General features: G+C 34.4%; 1 protein-coding gene across 2 annotated transcripts in view; it reads left to right on the forward strand.

Moving 5' to 3' along the window:
• The window catches only part of LOC136830635 (cilia- and flagella-associated protein 36), a 28,790-nt gene extending 9,722 nt beyond the window's left edge, over nucleotides 1-19,068 (forward strand). Inside the window, exons 2-7 of one of the 2 annotated variants that reach the window (XM_067090214.1) lie at nucleotides 226-392; nucleotides 2,428-2,618; nucleotides 12,860-13,073; nucleotides 13,412-13,576; nucleotides 14,408-14,446; nucleotides 17,125-19,068. In XM_067090214.1, coding sequence (XP_066946315.1) covers nucleotides 226-392; nucleotides 2,428-2,618; nucleotides 12,860-13,073; nucleotides 13,412-13,576; nucleotides 14,408-14,446; nucleotides 17,125-17,223 — 875 coding nt within the window. In that variant the 3' untranslated portion in view covers nucleotides 17,224-19,068. Of the gene's footprint in view, nucleotides 1-225; nucleotides 393-2,427; nucleotides 2,619-12,859; nucleotides 13,074-13,411; nucleotides 13,577-14,407; nucleotides 14,574-17,124 lie in introns of both variants that reach the window. The other variant, XM_067090215.1, reaches the window with a different exon arrangement.
• Nucleotides 19,069-21,518: the final 2,450 nt, after the last annotated feature.

A 21,518-nucleotide genomic window follows, 5' to 3' on the forward strand; every position in this document is an offset into this window, starting at 1 on the left:
CTTTATTTTCCACATTTGGTATTTTTAAGGGCTCCTTATATTTGATGGAATTCTGTTTTAACAGAGAATATTTCACAGTTATATACATATATGTATACACACACACATATATACATATTGTCCTAAATTCTATACTCAATTTACTCTCAATCACCCACAAGCAAAAGATAGAATCATAACAATACCTAACACCTTCTTCTTCTTCTTCTTCTTTTCCTCTCACAGTCTTCGAACCAGGCTGCGAGGATGACACGGAGCACAGGGCGATCCACGAGGAATACAAGAACCTCGTGGACTTCATGCTGGGGTCCTACATGGAAGACATTGGAATCACCCCGGAGCAGTTCGAGGCCGCCTGTGGGGAAGCCTCTACCAAGACGACTTTCCATCAGGTCGGTTTTATTATTATTATTATTATTATTATTATTATTATTATTATTATTATTATTATTATTATTATTATTATTATTATTATTATTTTCAGTGCCTCGGTTTAGCAAAAGGAATCAGTCCAAAGCCAGTTTGTCCCATATTATTATTATTATTATTATTATTATTATTATTATTATTATTATTATTATTATTATTATTATTATTATTGTTTCCCAGTAAAAAAGGAATCTGTCTCAATTATTATTATTATTATTATTATTATTATTATTATTATTATTATTATTATTATTATTACTATTATTATTATTATTATTATTAGTGCCTATAAAGGAATATTATTATTATTATTATTCACAAGATAAGCCCCTATTCAAATGGAACAAGCCCACCACATGGGCCACTGACTTGAAATTCGAGCATCCAAAGAATATTACAGTGCTCATTTGAAAGAAGTTACAGAAGATAACACGAAATGCAGAAAAGAAAAAAGAAAGATGAATTAATATATCAACAAATAAACAGGTCAAAATATAAAAAAAAAATCGATTACTAAAATACAGGGCGAATTGTTTTAGGGTAGTAATGCATTGCACCTTCGCCTGAACCATTGAGGTTCTAATTGCACAACTTCCATTTAAAGTATTGTTTTACTAACTTCAGCATACGTTCAATATTATCAGTAAACACTCGAAAGTATTTTAGAATAATTTAGATAAAAAAATTAATCATGGAGCCATAATTAAATATGAATAGTGACAGTAGAACTAAGTTCATGTTGATTGTACGTACTTGCTCAAGAACTGTGAAAATATTTAATCTTATATTTCCCTTCCAGTATGGCTTGGTATAAATTTTTATACCAATATTTCAATTCATTTATGTTCTCTAAAAATTTTCACGGACACTTTCACTCCTAAAACCTTCACAGATATTGAATGGATCAAAAAATACTTTGTTTTTGTCCACAGTCTTTGTATGGGTATCTGAAAAAAATCTTTATCTATAAAACTATTATATATACATTTATAAAATGGCGTATTTTGATTAATAAAAGTGATATATTAAAGCTTAAACATCATTAGTATTATTTATTTATGATTCAATTTGTTCCACCTGATATACAAGACCAATAAATATAACAAAAAGACGCCTATGTAATCTTAATCAGACTCGACCATATAAATAGAAAATGAACTGAATTGGGTAGAATCCCATAAAGCCATGTACGTTTTCTTTAAATAATACAAATAAGGATAATAGAAAATGTAATTCAACATCTACACATTATTTAAGCATAAACTTTTCTAAACTTTACTTCCTTATTGTTGGGTATTTCTGTTTGTGTTTGATTCTTTGCATAATTATTCCGTTTACCGCTTAAGATGAATAAGAATCCCCTTTCATGCTGCAAAAAACAAAAGAGAATATTTATATATTCCATAAATACTTATTGTCTTTATAATTTACCAAGTAAACTTTAAACTTTAACTCTTGGCAATGATTTAGAGACTGAGGAATTCGAAAAGACATGGCGTCACTTTTCACATTTTTGTCAGCTATTACGTTTTGCCACTGTTGATTGGATTTCTATATTCTGACATTTATATATTCTTATTTTTTCCCTTGTTTTGGACGTTTTATAGGGCCCCTGACAGGGCCAGAACCACGTCCGACCAGACTAATCAGACCTTTGTCCTATGACACAAGATTTACGCCGTTCTCACGAGCTCAGGCCATTGATAAAACGTCTATATTGTGAAGTTTTAAAGCCTATATTTATATATTCTGACCTTTTTCCGGTTTTTACCATATTATAGGCCTAGATAAGGCTAGTAATACGTCCAGCTAGACTAATCAGAGCTTAGGGCTGCGGTACAACATTTACATCACTCTCACGAGCCTAGGCCTATAGCCCAACATTTACGTCATTCTCATGAGCTTAGGCCTATGATACAACATCATCGTCCTTTCTTGATTCCAGTTGTACCTTATAAGTTCCTTAATTTCCTATTTCACTCATTTTCCTCCTCCCAGACACTCTTCGAACAAGTCTGGGCAGCAGACGATTTCGAAATCTTCAAGAGGATGATGATCCAGAAGAACCTGGAACTCCAGCTCCAGGCCCTGGAACTCTTGCAGCAGAAGCATGGAATTATCCCCGAGAGCTGCATTCCAGGAGACAGCATGACGCCAGAAGAACAGGCTGTCATGGACGAGATTATCAAGTAGGTCTATTTTTTGGGTTTTATCGGAGGGGCGAATCAGCCATATTGCTTTTTCATTCGAGTGGGCTCTAGTAATGGAAGTCTAGGCCTATATATAGTTTATAATGACGTAATGAGATCGGTTAAGGTCGTGGAAGGGAGGTAAGTGTAATGTTTAGAGACTAATCTCTCTCTCTCTCTCTCTCTCTCTCTCTCTCTCTCTCTCTCTCTCTCTCTCTCTCTCTCTCTCTCTCTCTCTCTCTCTCCTAGAATTAATAGAAATGGTAGTACTATGCTATTTTCTATTAAAATGGTCTCTCTCTTCTCCATATATTTTTCATTATTTAATTACCTTTTTCTTAAAACATTATTCCTTCATCTTAAACAATAGGAACTAAACCAACATTATCTACAGGCTACAAAATCCATGTTACAAAATATTCTGTTCAACTCCCCTTTACATTCTTTTAATTTTACTTCTCTCTCTCTCTCTCTCTCTCTCTCTCTCTCTCTCTCTCTCTCTCTCTCTCTCTCTCTCTCTCTCTCTCTTAATTCCTTGGGTACGCAAGAACACAAACTTTCATATTTTTTGCCTTGAGACATAAAGCAGGTATCAAGTCAAGTATGATACATGTCAGATTTTATTAAGAAATACAAAAACATTTTATTAAGAAATACAAACACATTTCATTAAGAAATGCAAAAACATTCAGAATAAAATGCATGATGCACTCAACGAGCACCATGGCATCGTGGGTTCAGGTGTGTGTGTGTGTGTGTGTGTACAGTTGTAAACGATTCAAAGCCCCTACAAGACGGAAACGTGTCTTATGATGATAATTCTTAAAAGGATGAGAGTCAAGTTGACATAGATATAGTCGAGTTTATAGATCTATGTAAATATTATTTAAAAGGTTGATGTAACAGTTGTTGAATAATATATATATATATATATATATATATATATATATATATATATATATATATATATATATATATATATATATATATATACATATATATAACAAACTCAGCCGTGTCAAAAACATTAGAACCACTCCACCAATCTTCACCAAATTAAACCACATTCAGGCACCTTTGGAATGTCCTCCAAGATGCACGCTTTGTGGGTAAGAGCTTTTCAATTCATTATGTCACTGTATAGGAACTTATATTAAAATGTCATTGTACTGTTACTATATATTTTGAACTAAATATTTTAGAAATGTTAAATTGTACTTTTTACTATGATATTTTGGGCTAAGTTCTTTTTTTTTATTTTAGGACGACCTATTAAAAACAAGCGAACATTTTTTTAATTATTATTATTATTATTATTATTATTATTATTATTATTATTATTATTATTATTATTATTATTATTATTATTATTATTATTATTATTCAGAAGACGAAGAACCACATTCATCCAGTTATATCAAATGATCTTCCCATTCTTTGGCAATCTATTCTTAATGTCATGTAACATTCTTACAACGTAACTATAACAAATATTACCAAAGGATTACTTAGTAAGTTTTTCTTGAGTATTCATCAATTTAATACCAGCAGTTTTGCACTTTCTATAATAATATTATCGTAGTGAAAGCACTTTAATTATATCACTATATCACTTTACCGTTTCTTAAGTCACGTAGTGAAATCTATAGTATTTTTCCTGGTCTATAATTCTTGCATTTATGACTTTTAGTGCTGATTGTATAATATCTTTCTATACTTGTATTTGTAAGTTAGCGAATGATTTCTATTCTTCCGAGATACAAAAAATTGTTTTATTCAATTCATAGATTAAAATCTCGCTTTGCACAGTGACTGACTGTTTTAAATTACTTTAGATGAATTATGAGTAAAAAAATTATTGCTAAATGTTAAGTGTAGCTACTTTTGGTAGAGTATGTATTGCTGTATATATATATATATATATATATATGTATGTTATATATTGAATAATATATATATATATATATATATATATATATATATATATATATATATATATATATATATATATATATATATATATATATTCTTACTCAGGGACGCCAGCTTACCAAAGTTTATCACAATATATTCATTTATAATTTATCAATATTTATCTATATGCAATGCTTTATCCTATTAGATTTTGACCAAACTAACTATTAGATACAACTACAGTCTAAATATAGATAATATAGATCGTATGTCAACGAACAAGATAAAAAAAAAAAAAAAAAACTCCCAGAAGACTGAAGGCTGGTTGGCTGGGTGACTCCAACATCCTACAGATAAGTGTAAACAAAAACTGGCGTCTCTGAGAAAGCACAGAAATCAGTCCAATAGTCCACTGATAACGGCAGTGCTTGTGAAAAGTGCCTTATGAACACCCGAATGAATGCCTTAGATTACAAGTATTTAAGTGGATGTAGATGAAGGAGGAGGAGAATACATCCTGTAGAAGGTAATGTGAATGTTTTTTTTGTCGTTGTTTGATGTTGTTGTGGTACTGTAGTACTCTGTTCTGTCTGCTCGCGCGACTCTCCGCTCGGCTTCGTCCGCTCACTTCAACTCTCTCTTTCCATGACCCCGTGTGACAAGCCACCCACAGTCCCCACCACCACCAACAGTTCACTGACAGAAGAAGAACGACACATTCTGGAAGAAGTGAAGAAGTAAGTTCGTGTCCTAGGGTAGATCTAGAGCAGAATTAGTTAGACCTAGTGCTATTAGCTTTACTCTAAAAATATATATATCTTGAAACTTAAACATTTAAGCTTTTGCAGTTTTCTTTGTAAAAAGACCTGTGTTAGAGGATTTACCAAAGACAATTTTTATCCTTGGAATTACTGAAGACGGCGTTACCAGGTCACTGGACACTGCAGACATATGGGAAAGTAGAGATGACAAGACATACACTAGGCCTACTTGGCTGTAGTACAGGGTACATAACTTGCAATACAGAATATTTGACAGACAATACCTTCATGTATATGTGACAGTACAGAAACAGAGGACATACTACTCTATTGCCCAAATCCAGTGCCAATTATTTTAGTTCAAGCCAAAATTTTGTACATTGTGAGGGCCCCAAAATTTCAATACACAACTTTGTTCCAGGTTTTCAGTACAATCCCTTCACACTGCCTAGGGACCCCTCAACTCTAGAGCAGGTTGATTTCTTTCAATCCTGCGTAAACTCAGGCTGCAGTTCCATTGGTTAGAAGAATAAGGAATTTGATACACAATCACTTATTGGGTTCCTTACTTACCCTTATTTTATAGTACTTTTGTTTCTTCCAAGATGGCTGGACTGTATACAGTCCTACAGTAGGTTAATACTGTCTTTTACCAATACTCATTATTGTCAGTTGAAATTTATCCAGTTTCCTACAAATGCACCCTTCTGTTGCGCAGTCCTGATAAACATTATAGGTTGAAAGTTGCTAGATCTAGGGGTATTTAGTTGTTGACAGATTTCCAATTGCTGCACTGAGGTGCATAACTTATTCACTTGGACCAGATATGACCAAACGTTTATAGGCCTAACTGCCTTGTGCTTTAGCACAGAGACATCTTACAGCATCTTTTTGTACACATGTTTCTAGGATGGGAGACATGATTATCTACTTTCACCTCTCCCTTGAAGCCAAGAAAGTGCCTTTCAGAAAAAGCACATACCAGGTGTACAATAGTGAGTACTTGTTAATGAGGTCCCATTATTTGGCAAAAACAGCGTCCCCAAAGCACAGAACAGGAAGCTCAGAGAACTAGCTATTCCAATTTATAGGTCTTACTTAGCATCATGTTGATGGTTTCAGCAATGAGGGCACTCCACATACATGTGACAGTACCCTAGGTCTCTTTTTTTTCCAGTTCAGTGACCTCTGCAGGAGATTTGATCAAATTGCATTTTGGGATTTCCCTCACTAGATATATCTGACATGAATTGACCAACTACATTAGCCATATTAGTTCCAAAAACATGCCAACAAGTAACTCAAACTATCCTTTAATAAACCCAACCTAAGCATTAAAAAGTCATTTTTCCAATCCTTTCCAATCATAACTTATAACTTTGCCAATCAGTAACTCAGACTATCCTTTAATAAACTCAACCTAAGCATCAACAAAATCCTTTTTCCAATCCTTTCCAATCATAACTTATAACTTTGCCAATCAGTAACTCAAACTATCCTTTAAAAAACCCAACCTGAGCATCAACAGAATCCTTTTTCCAATCCTTTCCAATTATAACTTATAAATTTGCCAATCAGTTTCTCAAACTATCCTTACCTATTAAACTCAACCTATGTCTTCAAAAAATCAAATCCTTTTTCAATCCTTTCTAAATCATAACTATAATTTTACCAAATCAGTAACAAACTATCAGTTTAAAATAGCCTTTTGAGCATCAACAAATTGCTTTTTAACCAAAAGGAAGTTTCCAATCATAACTTATAAATTTTTTTCTTCTTCTTCTTTTTTACTTTCTAGAAAGTCTTGAACTCGTTTTCCTATAGATTGCTTCCTACGTTCTTGAAAAAATCTAAATCGTTCTTCTTATCTAAATCTTACCTAAATCTTACCTAAATCGTACATATGATCAGTTTAAAATAACCTTTTGTTTTTTTCTAAATTGCTTTCTAACTTCTTCTTCTTCTTCTTCTTTGACTTCTTACTTTCTAGAAAGTATTTTTCTTCTTCTTCTTCTTTTTACTTTCTAGAAAGTCTTCTTTTTCTTTTTCTTCTACTTCTTCTTCCTTTTACTTTCTAGAAATTCTTCTTCTTCTTCTTCTTCTTCTTCTTCTTCTTCTTCTTCTTCTTCTTCCTAAAAAGTCGTCTTCTTCTTCTTCTTCTTCTTCTTCTTCTTCTTCTTCTTCTTCTTCTTCTTCTTCTTCTTCTTCTTCTTCTTCTTCTTCTTCTTCTTCTTCTTCTTCTTCTTCTTCTTACTTTCTAGAGAGTATTCTTCATCATCTTCTTCTTCCTTTTACTTTCTAGAAAGTCTTCTTCTTCTTCTTCTTCTTCTTCCTCTTCTTCTTCTTCTTTGTACTTTCTAGAAAGCATTCTCGTCCAATAGCAAACCTCCTTTCTCCTTATTGATAAGATTCTTCTTACAGAACAGTGAAGGAAAAATGGACTTGATCTGACAGAACGTAGATTAGAAGACTTTCATGTATCTTACTTCCTTACTTACTTACTTACTTACTTACTTACTTACTTACCTACTTCTTACTTACCCCCAAATACCTTTCTGAAATCTAATCCTCCTTTTTATACATTCGTAACCAGACTGTTTTTTTTTTTTATCTATCTATTCGCTTCCTGATTGTGGAACTCTTCACATAAAAAGAGCGACGCTGTAAGTGGATAAAATCAAAATAATACGCTTTCTTCAATTCCTCTTCTTAGATTCACCCAACGCAAGCTTTGGACACTTCCTCCACTTGGACAATTTGGAAAAATTTTTGCCACACTTTCGGCTTTCATCTCACGCTGGAGAACGCTTCCATGTCACACTGAAGAACACTTTGATCTCACATTGGCGAACACTTGAATCTCACACTCAAGGACACTTTCATGCCACACTCTAGAATACTTTCATGTCACTCTCGAGTTCATCTCACATTGAAGAATACTTTCATGTCACGCTCAAGAACACTTTCATCTCACGCTCAAGCTTGTACAGATTTTCCAGTCTTTACAACTTCGAAAAGTTAAAAGATTTTGCGGTCTCTGTACCCCAGAAAGGTTAAATGATTCTGCAGTTTCTGTAACCTGGAAAAGTTGTTGAAGAAAAATTCAGCAGTCTGTAACCTTAAAAAGTTAAAAGATTTTGCAATCTCTGTAACCTAGAAAGGTTACAAAAAATTCAGCAGTCTGCAACCTTGAAATGTTAGAGGATTTTTCAATATTTTTACCCTAGAAAGGTTACAAGAACCTATAGCTTTTGTAACTTGGAAAGGTTAAAGATAATTTGCATTCTGTAACCTAGAAAGGTTAAAGGATTTTGTAGTCTCTACCCCAGAAAGGTTAAATGATTCTGCAGTTTTTGTAACCTAGGAAAGTTAAAAAAAAAAATTCAGCAGTCTTTAACCCAGAAATGGCAAAGGATTTTGCAATCTCTGTACCCTAGAAAGGTTATAAGAACCTGCAGTTTTGTAACCCGGAAAGCTTGGAGAAAAAAAATTCTTTAATGACCTTGAAATGTTAAATGATTTTAAGATCATTGTATCATAAGGGCAAATTTTGGAGTGGGCGTGTTCATGGGGTATTCCTTGATGATATGTATTTTTGGGGGGCGAGGGGGGAGGAATATCAGGGAAATTCATTATTGGTCATTATAAACTCATTACTAATCATTATACATTCATTGTTAATCATTATAAACTCATTATTAATAATTATATATAACTCATTGTTAATCGTTATAAACTCATTACTGATCGTTATAAATTCATTATTAAACATTATAAATTCACTACTGATCGTTATAAACTCATTCTTAATTGTTATAAATTCATTATATATCGATCATTATACACTCATTATTCATAAATTCATTATATATTGATCATCATAAACTCATTATTATTCATCATGAATTAATTATATATTGATCATTATGAACTCATTATTCATTATAAGTTCATTATTAATCATTCTAAACATTATTAATCATTATAACTTCATTATTATTCATTATAACCTCATTATTATTCATTATAAATTCATTATATATTGATCATTATAAACTCATTATTAATCATCATAAGCTCATTATTACCAGATGAACGCCCCAAAAATACAATGCATACCAAAGTATACGAGTATGAGAGAGCATTGTAGAAGCTTCCACTAACTCCAATATTGTATATATTACAAACTCACCCTGGCTTCCACGTATTCAAAACACGCACCGAGATTGAAAAAAACACATACTGGCATTCAAAACACGCAGAGTGGATATTAAAACACACGCTTGGACGTATAGGATAGATTCTAAAGAAAATATTAAAGGAAAAACACGCTTGCTCACATACACAAGAGGCTTTTTTTGAAATGAAAATACACACATGGAAGTATGGGAAAGATTTTGTATGGAAAAAACACACGTTTGTATATATATACACAAGTAAGATTTTTTTCATTAGCATGAAGCAATTGTCACTTACATCAGCCAACAAGTTTTGATGTTTATATAAAGAAAAACACACGCTTACACACACAGAAATCTAGATTATTTCAAGGTTCTAGAACACGTTTTGATAAAGTAAGTAACTTTTGATAAATTGGTGTATTTTTTTAATGATATTTTTTAATCAAATCTGATACTGTATTTTCCTCTAACTCAGGTTACAAGTCATTTTCTAAAATTTTTCCTACTTTATCTGCTTTATATTTAAAACTTTATTTTGTGGATTCAGTGCTTCGTTTTTTTTATATTTAAAGGGACTTTTTAATTTTAACTTCATTCTCTTGATGTTAGGGCACTTTATAAAAGATATCTGCTTTATATCTTAAACTTTATTTTGTGGATTTTAAACTTCGTTTTTTATCTATAAAGGGACTGTTCAACCTTAGCTTTACTCTATTGATGTTAAGGTACTTATAAAAAGATATCAGCTTTATAAATATTTGTTCATTTTTCAATGATGAACAATTTTTTTAGCTTTTCATTTGCTTATTAATACTTTAGCTTTGCTCGTTGTCCATGAAGACATTTTAGCTCTATAATTAGCTTTCATAGCTTTATAAATAGCTTTTTACCACTCAGAGCCTTAACTTCAATTTTCTTTGGTCAAAAAATCTTTTTTTTAATTTGGGAAATATTTTGCTTTATTTTCAAACCAGACATAGTTCAGATTTTATTTACTTTTGTCTATTATTAATGTTTCAGAATTTTTAATAAATTTACTATATTTTTTCAGATAAAGACTTTTCATATTTGATAAACTTTATATCCTAAAGATGATGAGATTTTAACTTTGCTTCTTAATGCAAGAAAGCACTGATCTTTAACCTGACTTTATTCCAAATTCTTGATAAAGCATAAATCCACTCATTTTTTCCTCTCTACAAAGGCTTTAACTTTAACTTTACATTTCTAAAGCAAGTGTGTCCTATAGTTAATTCCTTGAGAATCTTTATTCTTAATTTGTATTGAAAGAGTTTTAGTATTGGTGAATTTTCAAGTGTTTTTACAGAGCTGCACTTTTGACTTTATAAAGTATCTTAATTTGGTCTGTTGATATATATATATATATATTTATATATATATATATATATATATTATATATATATATATATATATATATATATATATATATATATATATATATATATATATATATATATATATATATATATATATATACAGTATGTCTTTCATGCATGGTAGAAATAACATTGACTAGTATCTAGATTTCATGCATGTGTTATATACCTTTTTAGGTAAATGTTCATTCCTTCCATTGATTTTTCACTCAGACTTCACTTGAATTCTATAATATTGTAACACTGATAATTTTATATCTCTTATCATAACTTCTAATTGACCTTGTTTTAGCGAAGACAGCTGAAATTCAAGGCTTTAGCTGTATCGGGGAGAAAATTTTTATTCTATAGAAAATTCTCCATAATTTACATATGTATGTATACATATTATATCTTTTTGACAGCAGCAATAAGTAGAGAGTTAAAACTTCTCTCTCTCTCTCTCTCTCTCTCTCTCTCTCTCTCTCTCTCTCTCTCTCTCTCTCTCTCCTCATACCAGTGCTATATATAGGTATTAGGTTACCAGTCTTGTAAACCTTTCTATAAAACATGAATATTTCCAGACTTATCAGAACCTTATAATAGGTCTAAATAATATATTTATCAAGATCGTACTATTCACATCTCTTTCATACGAACCTCTCTCACTCTTTCTTTCTCATTTTCTTCATTTTTTCATTCTCACTCTTCCCTATCTTCATTATCTTTTCCTTATCTCCTCTGAGTCGTTTCAAAGTCTCGGAGGAACTGTGAAATCGTGTCACAGACACGTGGGCCGTTGAACAGGTTCGTATCTGACCAATCACAGAGCTTGAGGTGATACGCGTACACAACGGGTGTCAGAGCTGCGGCCGCAGTGCTGCCAGATCTTCAGATTTGTAAACAAAGTGTAAGCAAGTGAATTTGGTGATGCAAGAGGTAGTATTGTCAGTGTAGCCATTATCTGGGACACTTTTAAGTTACGGCACTTTCAGCTGTGAAAGGTGTAAAGTGAAAGAATATGTAAGTTGAGGAAAATATATGATTTGGCAATGGTTGTTGAGGGAAGGGAGTATACAAAGCTAATATTATATAAATAAGTAAATTTTGAGCCCAATAGAGGAAGGACAAAACAAATATTATCTTGAGATGAGAGTGTCAGCTTTGTAGGTAAAAATAGCCACAGGTAGAGAAATCTCCAAATAACCACAGGTAGAGAGCTCTGGGAATAGCCACTGGAAGAGTGCTCTAAAAAATAGCCACGTGTAGAGTGCTCTGAAAATAGCCACAGTCGAGAGTTCTGAAAATAGTCACAGGCAGAGGGCTCTGAAAATAGCCACAGAATTCAGAAAATAGCCACAGGTGGAGAGCTCTGAAAATAACCACAGGTCGAGAGCTCTGAAAATAGCCACAAGGTAGAGAGCTCTGAAAATAGCCACAGGTGGAGAGCTCTGAGAATAGTCACAAGGTAGAGACACCTCAAAATATCTACATGGTAGGGAGCCCTGAAAATAGCCGCAAGGGAGAGAGCTCTGAAAATAGCCACAAGGTAGAGAGCTCTCAAAATAGATGCAAGGTAGAGAGATCTAAAAATAGCCTCAAGGTAGAGAGCTCTGAAAATAGCCCCAGGCAGAGAGCTCTGGAAATAGCCACGAGTAGAGAGCTCTGAAAATAACTATGGTTAGAGAGATCTGAAAAGACCCACAGGTAGAGAGATCTGAAAATAGCCACAAGGTAGAGAGCTCTGCAAAATAGCCACAAGGCAGAGAGCTCTGAAAACAGCCGCTGGTAGAGATCTCTTGAACAGAGCAATGTTAAAAAGGCTTTGTTTACATGCATTTATTAGTGTTCTGTAGCCAATTGTGTCATTTGTATGTTAAAGAAACTAGTAATCTCAATCAGTGAACAAGTGAAGAACCTTAGACTTTTTGTATGCAAACCTCTCCCTGCTTAGTCCAACAAACTTTATAGAAAAACTAATTTCCAAAACGGCTCCCTTTGCTTTCCAGGAAGTCCCTGGAAGAACACGAGGCACTGCAGGCCACTCTGGACGCCGAGACCCGCGACCTGGAAAGGGCCTTAGCGGAGTCGACGGAGGAGAAAGAGCGCCTGGAACTGGAGAGGAACCGGGAGAAGGAGATGCTGGAGAAGGCTCTGAAGATGTCACTGAGCGACGACCAGGCCGAGGAAGAACAGGAGGAGCCTGAGCCTTTGCCGCCAAGGGTGAGTCTTAAGACCTAGTTTTTGAGACCAAACCAGTCACTCTCCCGTCTGCGCAAGGTTCCCAGCCATGTTATTCATCTCTCAGTTACTTTGGAGAACATGTAGTCTGTATGTTGTAAGAGAGTCTATTTTTACTATTAAGAGGATGCCTGTTAAGGAAGGCTTCAGTGAGAACAAAACGGCAGTCACTGCCCCATTCGCACTAGGCCTACTGACTGAGAGAAGAGTCCCAGTTACAAAAAACTATCAAACTATCTCAGTTACAAAAAGCTTTTGTCAGTAACATGTCTACCCTCTCATATATATATAATGTACTCAGGTTCTCTTCTCCAAAACAGAGTAACGAGATCGACCCAGAGGAACTCAGACGAAGGCAAGAATACCTGAAGGAGCAGAGGGACAAACTGCTGGCCATGAAAAAACAGGAGAGAGAGAAACAGTTGGCGGCCTACGAAGGCTCAGAGACTCAGAAGAGACCCAAGTCCTCAAGAGCGGCTCGCAGGGTGAGTATCTCTCTCTCTCTCTCTCTCTCTCTCTCTCTCTCTCTCTCTCTCTCTCTCTCTCTCATATCCTGTATTACTTGTTGAATAACTCACAGTACTTGCAACACTCACAATAAAATAATAGGCTTATAAGTCTTCCATATTAGGCCTATGTAAAGAAAAAAATTTATTATTTGTTGTTCAAAATGACCTTGAAACTAAATAATGAATGCCTTTGATATAATCCCATGTTAAATAAATGCATAATTTTAATAAATGTATAATGTATGTCTGTGTATAATTGAAAGCAGAAATATAATGAGCCTTTGTTATGTAAACACAGCACTCGTCAATATAAACAAATTCTAGTCGTTATGTTGAGCTTCCATTGAGCCTGGACGAGCTCTTGATCATTCTAGCAGGACAATAACACACACAAACATACATACACAAAAACAGACACAAACTCTCACACACAAACACATAAACACACAACAAATCAAATTCTTTGTCATATTGAGCTGCCATTGGCCCTTTACTAATTCTTTATCCTTATAGCAGTGCAGTAACTCACAAATACACATAAATACACACAAAAACACACACACATACACATAAAAACACTCACAAACACACACACACATACACAGAAACAAAAAACAATAACGTATTTTATCATGCTAGTTTTACTTGACACCATTAGTGGGGGCTTTGGCAGTTTACCTTAGTTACCCATAAAATAATTAACAGTTTTCTATGATGGCAAATCATAGAAAACGTATCTATATCTAAAGGTTAACTCTTATATATAAACCTATTTTGCCTGATTGATTGATTAATATCTTTCCTCAGGTTCTGGCCGGCTCCGCCATCGACCCCCACACCCTGCAGGTGAGAAAGGCCCTCGCCGAGAGGCTCAAGGCTGAGGTGATCGGGGAACAGTAAAGATAAAAGAGAATTCCAGTAGTTGTCGCCATTTAATTAAAATGAGTCTTGTGTGTTCGTTTCCGTCCCTAAGGTAAGATGGAGTGAGAGTGTCACGTGACTAGGCCTAAAGAATTGTGGTATGATGGAGTGCCTGCCTGCTTTTGTCTGCTTGTCTGCTGCTCTTTGCCTGCTTGTCTTAATCCTCCCTTCTCTGCTTGTGTCTGGTGCGACTTGTACAAGCTCTCTCTCTCTCTCTCTCTCTCTCTCTCTCTCTCTCTCTCTCTCTCTCTCTCTCACTGCGTTGTGCCTGCTTGACTTCTTTCCTGCTTGACTGCTACGAGCTGCTTTGTCTTGTCAGTTCTCTCTCTCTCTCTCTCTCTCTCTCTCTCTCTCTCTCTCTCTCTCTCTCTCTCTCTCTCTCTCTTCTCTCTCTGACTCCTGCCTGACTTCCTTCCTGCTTGGTTGCAGAATAGCTGGTCAGCGTCAGAATAGCTGGTCTCTCTCTCTCTCTCTCTCTTTCAAGGCTTTAATGCATGGTCTATGATATGAATTACTTTTAATAAATCTTTTTCAGTGAAAATTGAAAATCTGCCGCTTGACAAGTCCTTTTAGAAAAGGAAAAATTATTATTATTATTATTATTATTATTATTATTATTATTATTATTATTATTATTATTTCAAATTCCTTTTTTATTTGTCTTGGTCAAAATTCTCTATCTTTTCCTTTTTATCTTCTACGCCATATGCCTATTATTGCCCTAGGCCTATGATTTAATAAATGAAAATAATAAACCAATGGCTTCAGAAATCACCAAAAGAGCAGATGGGATCTAACCTGTTGTTTCCCATCATCTTTTAATGACAACAACAACAGCAATAATAATAAAATAACAATAAAAACAACATATATAACAGAAAAACGGAATTATACCCACCTGCATAGGCAGAAATTCAGATCCCGTAATCTTATCTGGTTTATCTTTAGACCGATATGTGGAAATGGGTTTGGCTGCTAATTTCGTATCGTGTCCGTGCGTGTATACGTGTGTGCCCGTGCGTGTATACGTGCGTGTGAGTGTGTACTTAGTTTAATAGTATATCACGGCTCGTTGAACACCTGTCTTCGTAACAAAACGATAAAAAAAAAAAAGATAAATCTAACTGGTGAGTCTAAGCAAGCTCGGTCTAGCTGACAAAGTGGTGACATCGTACCATGTTGTTGCGTAAGCTTGTCGTGTCTTACAATCAGAAACAAGCACTTTAAAATTATTTTTATAGACCTGCAGTTTATTTTCGTAACAAGACACCAAAGTATAACCAAGAACAACACCGAGATTTCTTATATAATTGTTAAAGTCCATCGTCAATCATCTCGGGAGGGGATCTATGAGACTATAATGGTCTTATGATAAGTCATACTTTATCAGTGACAGAGATAAAAGGCCGGGTTCAGATTACATTGTGTTCTTATCTTGCCCGAGATGGGAACTTTCTCTCGAGAATGTGAGTCACTGATTAAAGAACTGAGTAGAGAAATGTAAAATAATAGACTGAAAACTGTTCTTCGGTCTCGTATGAACCTTTACTTTACGTGATTAGACTGACTCAGATGTTAGCCTGTTTATAATAGACACTTAACTCTGATGAAATATGTATATGTTTGGTAGGATCTTGGAAAAAAAACATATGATGTTTTCTGTCTTCACAATTAAGATGCTGTTCACTAATTCATCATATAAAAATGATGATGATAATGATGATTACCCAATCTTCATATGACTAATAAGACTCCTAGACCGATATACACAGATTTTGTAATCCAGTCACAAAGATGGCAGCCATGATGATGACGTCACAGAACGTCATCAATTCGTAACTCAGTCACACAGACATTGTTAATGAGATCACGTTCGTTCAGTTTTCCATTTATCATATTTATGATGATACAAAGCACGATAAACGTATTACGTATATCTTCAGGAAACACATATTGTATTTTATTTAAAAAAATATATATGTTTGCACCTCAGTAATATGAAATTTTTCACAAAAATAATGATAGGTCTAGAGTTACTATCCCAACTATTCATACATCACTAAAAGATTGTCAGTTTCACATATGTGAAGTCTACATAACAAACTTTGCTTTCATATTCGAGAAAGAGGAAGAAAATAGGAAATTTATTAAAAATTTTATCATAACTAGACCAGCGGTTTAATGAGTCCAGCGAATGTCTCCAAATGGGTAAGCTTGAGTTATAAGCAGCCGAAGCTTTTCGATGTAAGTATGAAATCTCATCCAAAAGCTTAATTTCTTTACTCCAGAAAGATAATCGTGCATTTCTAAACTGCATGTTGCTTTAAATAACTCTTTTTTGCCATTATTTTTCAATGTTATCTCAAGAATGAGCCTACATTGCAATATGTAATTTCATTTTGTTGAATTCATCAGCCATTTCTGTGATATAGATATATTATTTTTCATCATAAAGAGTTAAAACAAAAGATTCTGTTTATCGTACCTGCATTTTATTGAACTATTGGCAATATATAAAGTATATATTTGACTCATCAGATGAGGAAGTTATCGGCCTAATGCCATAATCGTGACGCCATCTTTAAACACCGTTCCATTTCCAGCACTTGCCCCTGATAGACCTGGACTCCAAAAACTTGCAGCTGAGGAAGGCCCTTGCCGAAAGACTCAAAGCCGAGGTGATCGGACACCACCAGGAGTAGTAGAGAAGAAGAAGAAGAATGAGAAAAGTATATGAGAATGTCTTTTTGCTTTTGACGCAAGGGCGCCTCTAGACCTAAGTCAACTCGTCCCAACGCCTGTAGCTTTTTATTTTCAAATTGCTTCACATTTCGTGAATGGAAACGAACACCGCGATGATGAGCGTGGGTATCAAAACGACTTTATTAGATGCTGTCTTTAGGATTTATACATGAAATAGGATTAATATACATCAACTAGGGTTAATATGTCAAGATATTAAATGTTAAAAAATCAACCGACACTGGTGAAACTGTGATTGCTAAAAGGATGGCTTTCTTGTAGCACTTCTCTCTCCAAACCTTTCTCAACCTATATATAAGTCTACTTCTCATAGAAGTCCCTGGAAGTGGACTTCACATGGACTTTTAAGCAAAAACTGCTAACGGAGACTTCATTCTTCCATTTTACTTTTTCCGTTTTCGTTTCTGTAATGTTTCTACATGAACGGGGATTCAGATCTTTCGATCCAACCTGTTCGTTTGAGCTCTAGAGGTTGTGTGGATTTCGTCAAAGTAAAACTCAATCAAATTGAATGTGGTTTTGCACTCTGCCACGATGCTTTGTGTAATGCAACCCTCTATTATAAGTCTGTTCTCTGTCATTTCTATGAATATGGATTGGAATTTTCGACATAGGACGCATGATCGACACTGAATTCTCCCTTAAAACTGTGGTGCCTTTTGCAATAGTCAGTAAAACCATTGATGTAGTTTCAAAATAGTACGAGTTTTAGACGTGTACGAGCTGAAATCTGTGTGATATTTGGTGTTAAGTGGCTTGGCTATTTTACTTATAAAAGTAGTGATTTCGTTTTATTATTAGGATCAGTACAAATAATAATTTTGAAAACAAGATTCATTGTTGAATTACTTTGTTTCTGTTGTTTGTAAGGTTTGTCTAGCGTGATTGTTACCCTAGACCTATGTATCTCTAGATAGAAATATAAATTTTCTTATCTTTCTCTCAAAACGTCGTTACTGGTTTATTGAATCTATTAATTCTGTTCTTAATAGTAACTTCTCAAAGACAGAGCAAAAATAACTAAGTTTTTCTGCAGTTTTCCCACGATTTTTGATTTGCGTTTCATTGAGCTGAAACAAATGCCTCGTATTATTGTCTACTGACGTTTAAAACAGTTTGTTTAAATACATTTCGAAGTATCTATTATTACAGGACACTATATAAAGTTTTGATACATGTTGTAAGCACAGAAATACGTGAAACGTTCAGGATGTCTGCAATTGGCGTGCAAGGAAAAGGGAGAGACTAATATAATAATAAGTTGCAATATTGTTTGTGTATAGGTGGGGAAACCATCTTAGAAAGTATTAATCTGTAACAGCAACGGTTTTGCGTTGCCATTCACTGTCTAAAGAACGCGCATTGAAAGGTTCGTTTGTAAAGCAGTGAGCTGTAAAAGCAATCGTTTTGCGTTGTCATTTGTTGTCTAAAGAACGCGACTTGAAAGGTCCATTGTGAGGTATTAAGACGTAACGGCAACCGTTTTGCGTTGCCATGTGTTGCTTAGAGAACGCTCTGTGAAAGGCTCACTGTATCTGCAACCAGGGAAAAAAAAAATCTTTAGTACCATAATTCAATTCTTGAATCAAAACAGATTCCATTGTACTGCGCACCGGAAAAAATCTCTAGTACCATAAAATTTCAAATTGTGAATCAAAACAGATTCTTAATTTTTTATACATTAGAACACTTTTTCTCCTGTCAATTGCGACAGACCTGAACGTTTCTGCTGTCTACTGTCTGTGTACCGTCTCTCACGATCACAATAAAATCACTGAATATTGTGCGTTTTTATTCATTTTCAAAACCTATAAGAAGAATGGAAACTTAGGTCCTTTTCTTAGCCTAGGCTTGATGAACATAAGAAGAAGAAGAAGAAGAAGAAGAAGAAGAAGAAAGACTGGTTAACGAGCTTTAAAAAATTATAGAACCTCCAGGAAGATAGGAAGTTTTCGAATGGTTTTTCATGAAAACATTGCAGTTAGGGGAACACAGAAGCTTGTTAATGGAAGTTCCTGACTACAAAATCCAAGAAATAACTTTTAGAAAGATCAATGACAGTTTTAGGAAAGGATTGCGATGCTCGCGAACGCATTCGAACGCAAGCAAACGAAGCTTTCGAACGAAGTCTGTGATCCTGCAACTGAACTCGAAGACTTGGGTTTATCGTATCGGAGGAAAACAAAGGTTTACTAAAATGGTTTAATTTTATTTTTACGGATTTTTCCCCTGGTTTTTTTATGTCAGCAATGGTTACTTTATTTGTTTGTGATATGTGTTAATAATTGGTCATGTTCCGTTTGTAATAAATATATAAATAAATTTGTAGTTAATATGGGTGAACGTTATGTATGGGTCTAATGTTGGAAGTGTTTTACACTAATTTTAATACCATTATATATATATAGATATATATATATATATATATATATATATATATATATATATATATATATATATATATATATATGGAAAACAAGCGCCAACTGAATGACAGAAGTACATCGTTAGACCTAGTTTGACCCTTAGTCTAACCAATAACTGTCCCAAGGAGTCAGTCTAACCGAAGTCCAACGCCATATGAGTCTAATAGACGAAGTCAGTCTCGCCAATAGCCTTTTCTAGACCGGTTTCGTTAGAATTAAGACTGAATAGTGGCCATTGCTTGGCCGGAAGTGCATCAAGAATGGACGCAAGATATTTTTTCCCGGTACTGGAGAGAAAAGTGGCCTTATGCCGGCGTTTTCCGGGTAAGTAGTGTATGCAAATGACGGGCGGTTTAACCCTATTTATTCCATTTTATTTAATTTTCTATGTCGTCTCAGATATGATGAGTCTATTGTGAAATGAAAATGCCTATTTCCGCATATTTGTGTTTATTTAGGCCTATACTCCTTTAATTGTTATATACATTTTGATTTTTTATTGTTTAGACCTAAATTTATTTGATTTTCGTATGTTTTGACTTTTATTGGTGACTTTAGGTAAATGACACTGCATATTTTCATTTTTTCTTAAAGAATATTAAGAATATATTTATTCCTACGATTTTTTTTATGGTTGATTACCTTGGTTTGTGATGAGCCTATGTATATATATACATATATATATATATATATATATATATATATATATATATGTATGTATATATTCTACCATTCATCTAAGCTACACCATTTCTGACAAACCAATCAATCAATCGACGGGCATTTTCTTACCAGTACCAGTAAGTAAGCCCCTATAGAATGCCCATTCTCCGGTACATGCCCACAGGCACGCACACACACACACGCACGCGCACACGCACACACACACACACACACACACACACACACACACACACACACACACACAAACCTATATTCCACCTGACCATAATTATTTTTTTTCCCAAGACCATTCTGGGAACTGCGGGGAATAATACCTCATCTTTTTCTCTTTTTTCTCTCTTTTTTTTGTACCTGGGCAAAATTGACTCAAGGTCGCCGAGTTTATACTTTCTCTCGGCGTATGCCATGTCTTAGTACTAAAGGGTTGGTCTACGTCGGCCTAGGGAATAATTCTTTTATTTTTGACTCATTTCTCTGGTGTTGGTGATAATAATGATAATAATTATGATAGTCTACACCTTAAATGATGACAGTATCATTATCGTTGTAATAAAAAGTCGAAGTACAAAGGGTTGGTCTATGTCGGCCTAGGGAATAGTGCTTTGATTTCCTTGATAATGCCAATGATAATTATAATAATTATGATAATCTACACCTTAAATGATGAAATTTATCATTATCATCGCAATAAATGGTGAAATAACCTATTCAAATCAAAATCATGAGGAAAATCCCCACATTACATGGTAAGATTCACCATCATCTTTGCAACAAAGACAAAACTTCAATAGAGACGAAACTTCTCCACAATTAAACAACAATAATATCATAATGATAATAATAATCCTAATCACATCAAGCTAGACCCACCGTCATTATCATCATCATCATCATAAAACCTCAGTGATATCAGCGCAGATTTTAGACCAAGGCAGAGAGCGTTGCCATTTCAATGGTTGGCTGAAATACGCCACATAGGTGGGAACTGGGAAGGTCGGGTGAATGCCATCGTGTGCATACGTACGTCGTGCACGGGGAGGAAAAATTGTTGTTCTTTGACGTCAGTCGTGCACGTATCGTGCAATGAGGAGTGGGAGGAAGAAAGGGAGACAAGAGAGAATGAT

Source organism: Macrobrachium rosenbergii, chromosome 47 (genome assembly GCF_040412425.1).
Source record: "Macrobrachium rosenbergii isolate ZJJX-2024 chromosome 47, ASM4041242v1, whole genome shotgun sequence".
Classification (NCBI taxonomy): domain Eukaryota; kingdom Metazoa; phylum Arthropoda; class Malacostraca; order Decapoda; family Palaemonidae; genus Macrobrachium; species Macrobrachium rosenbergii.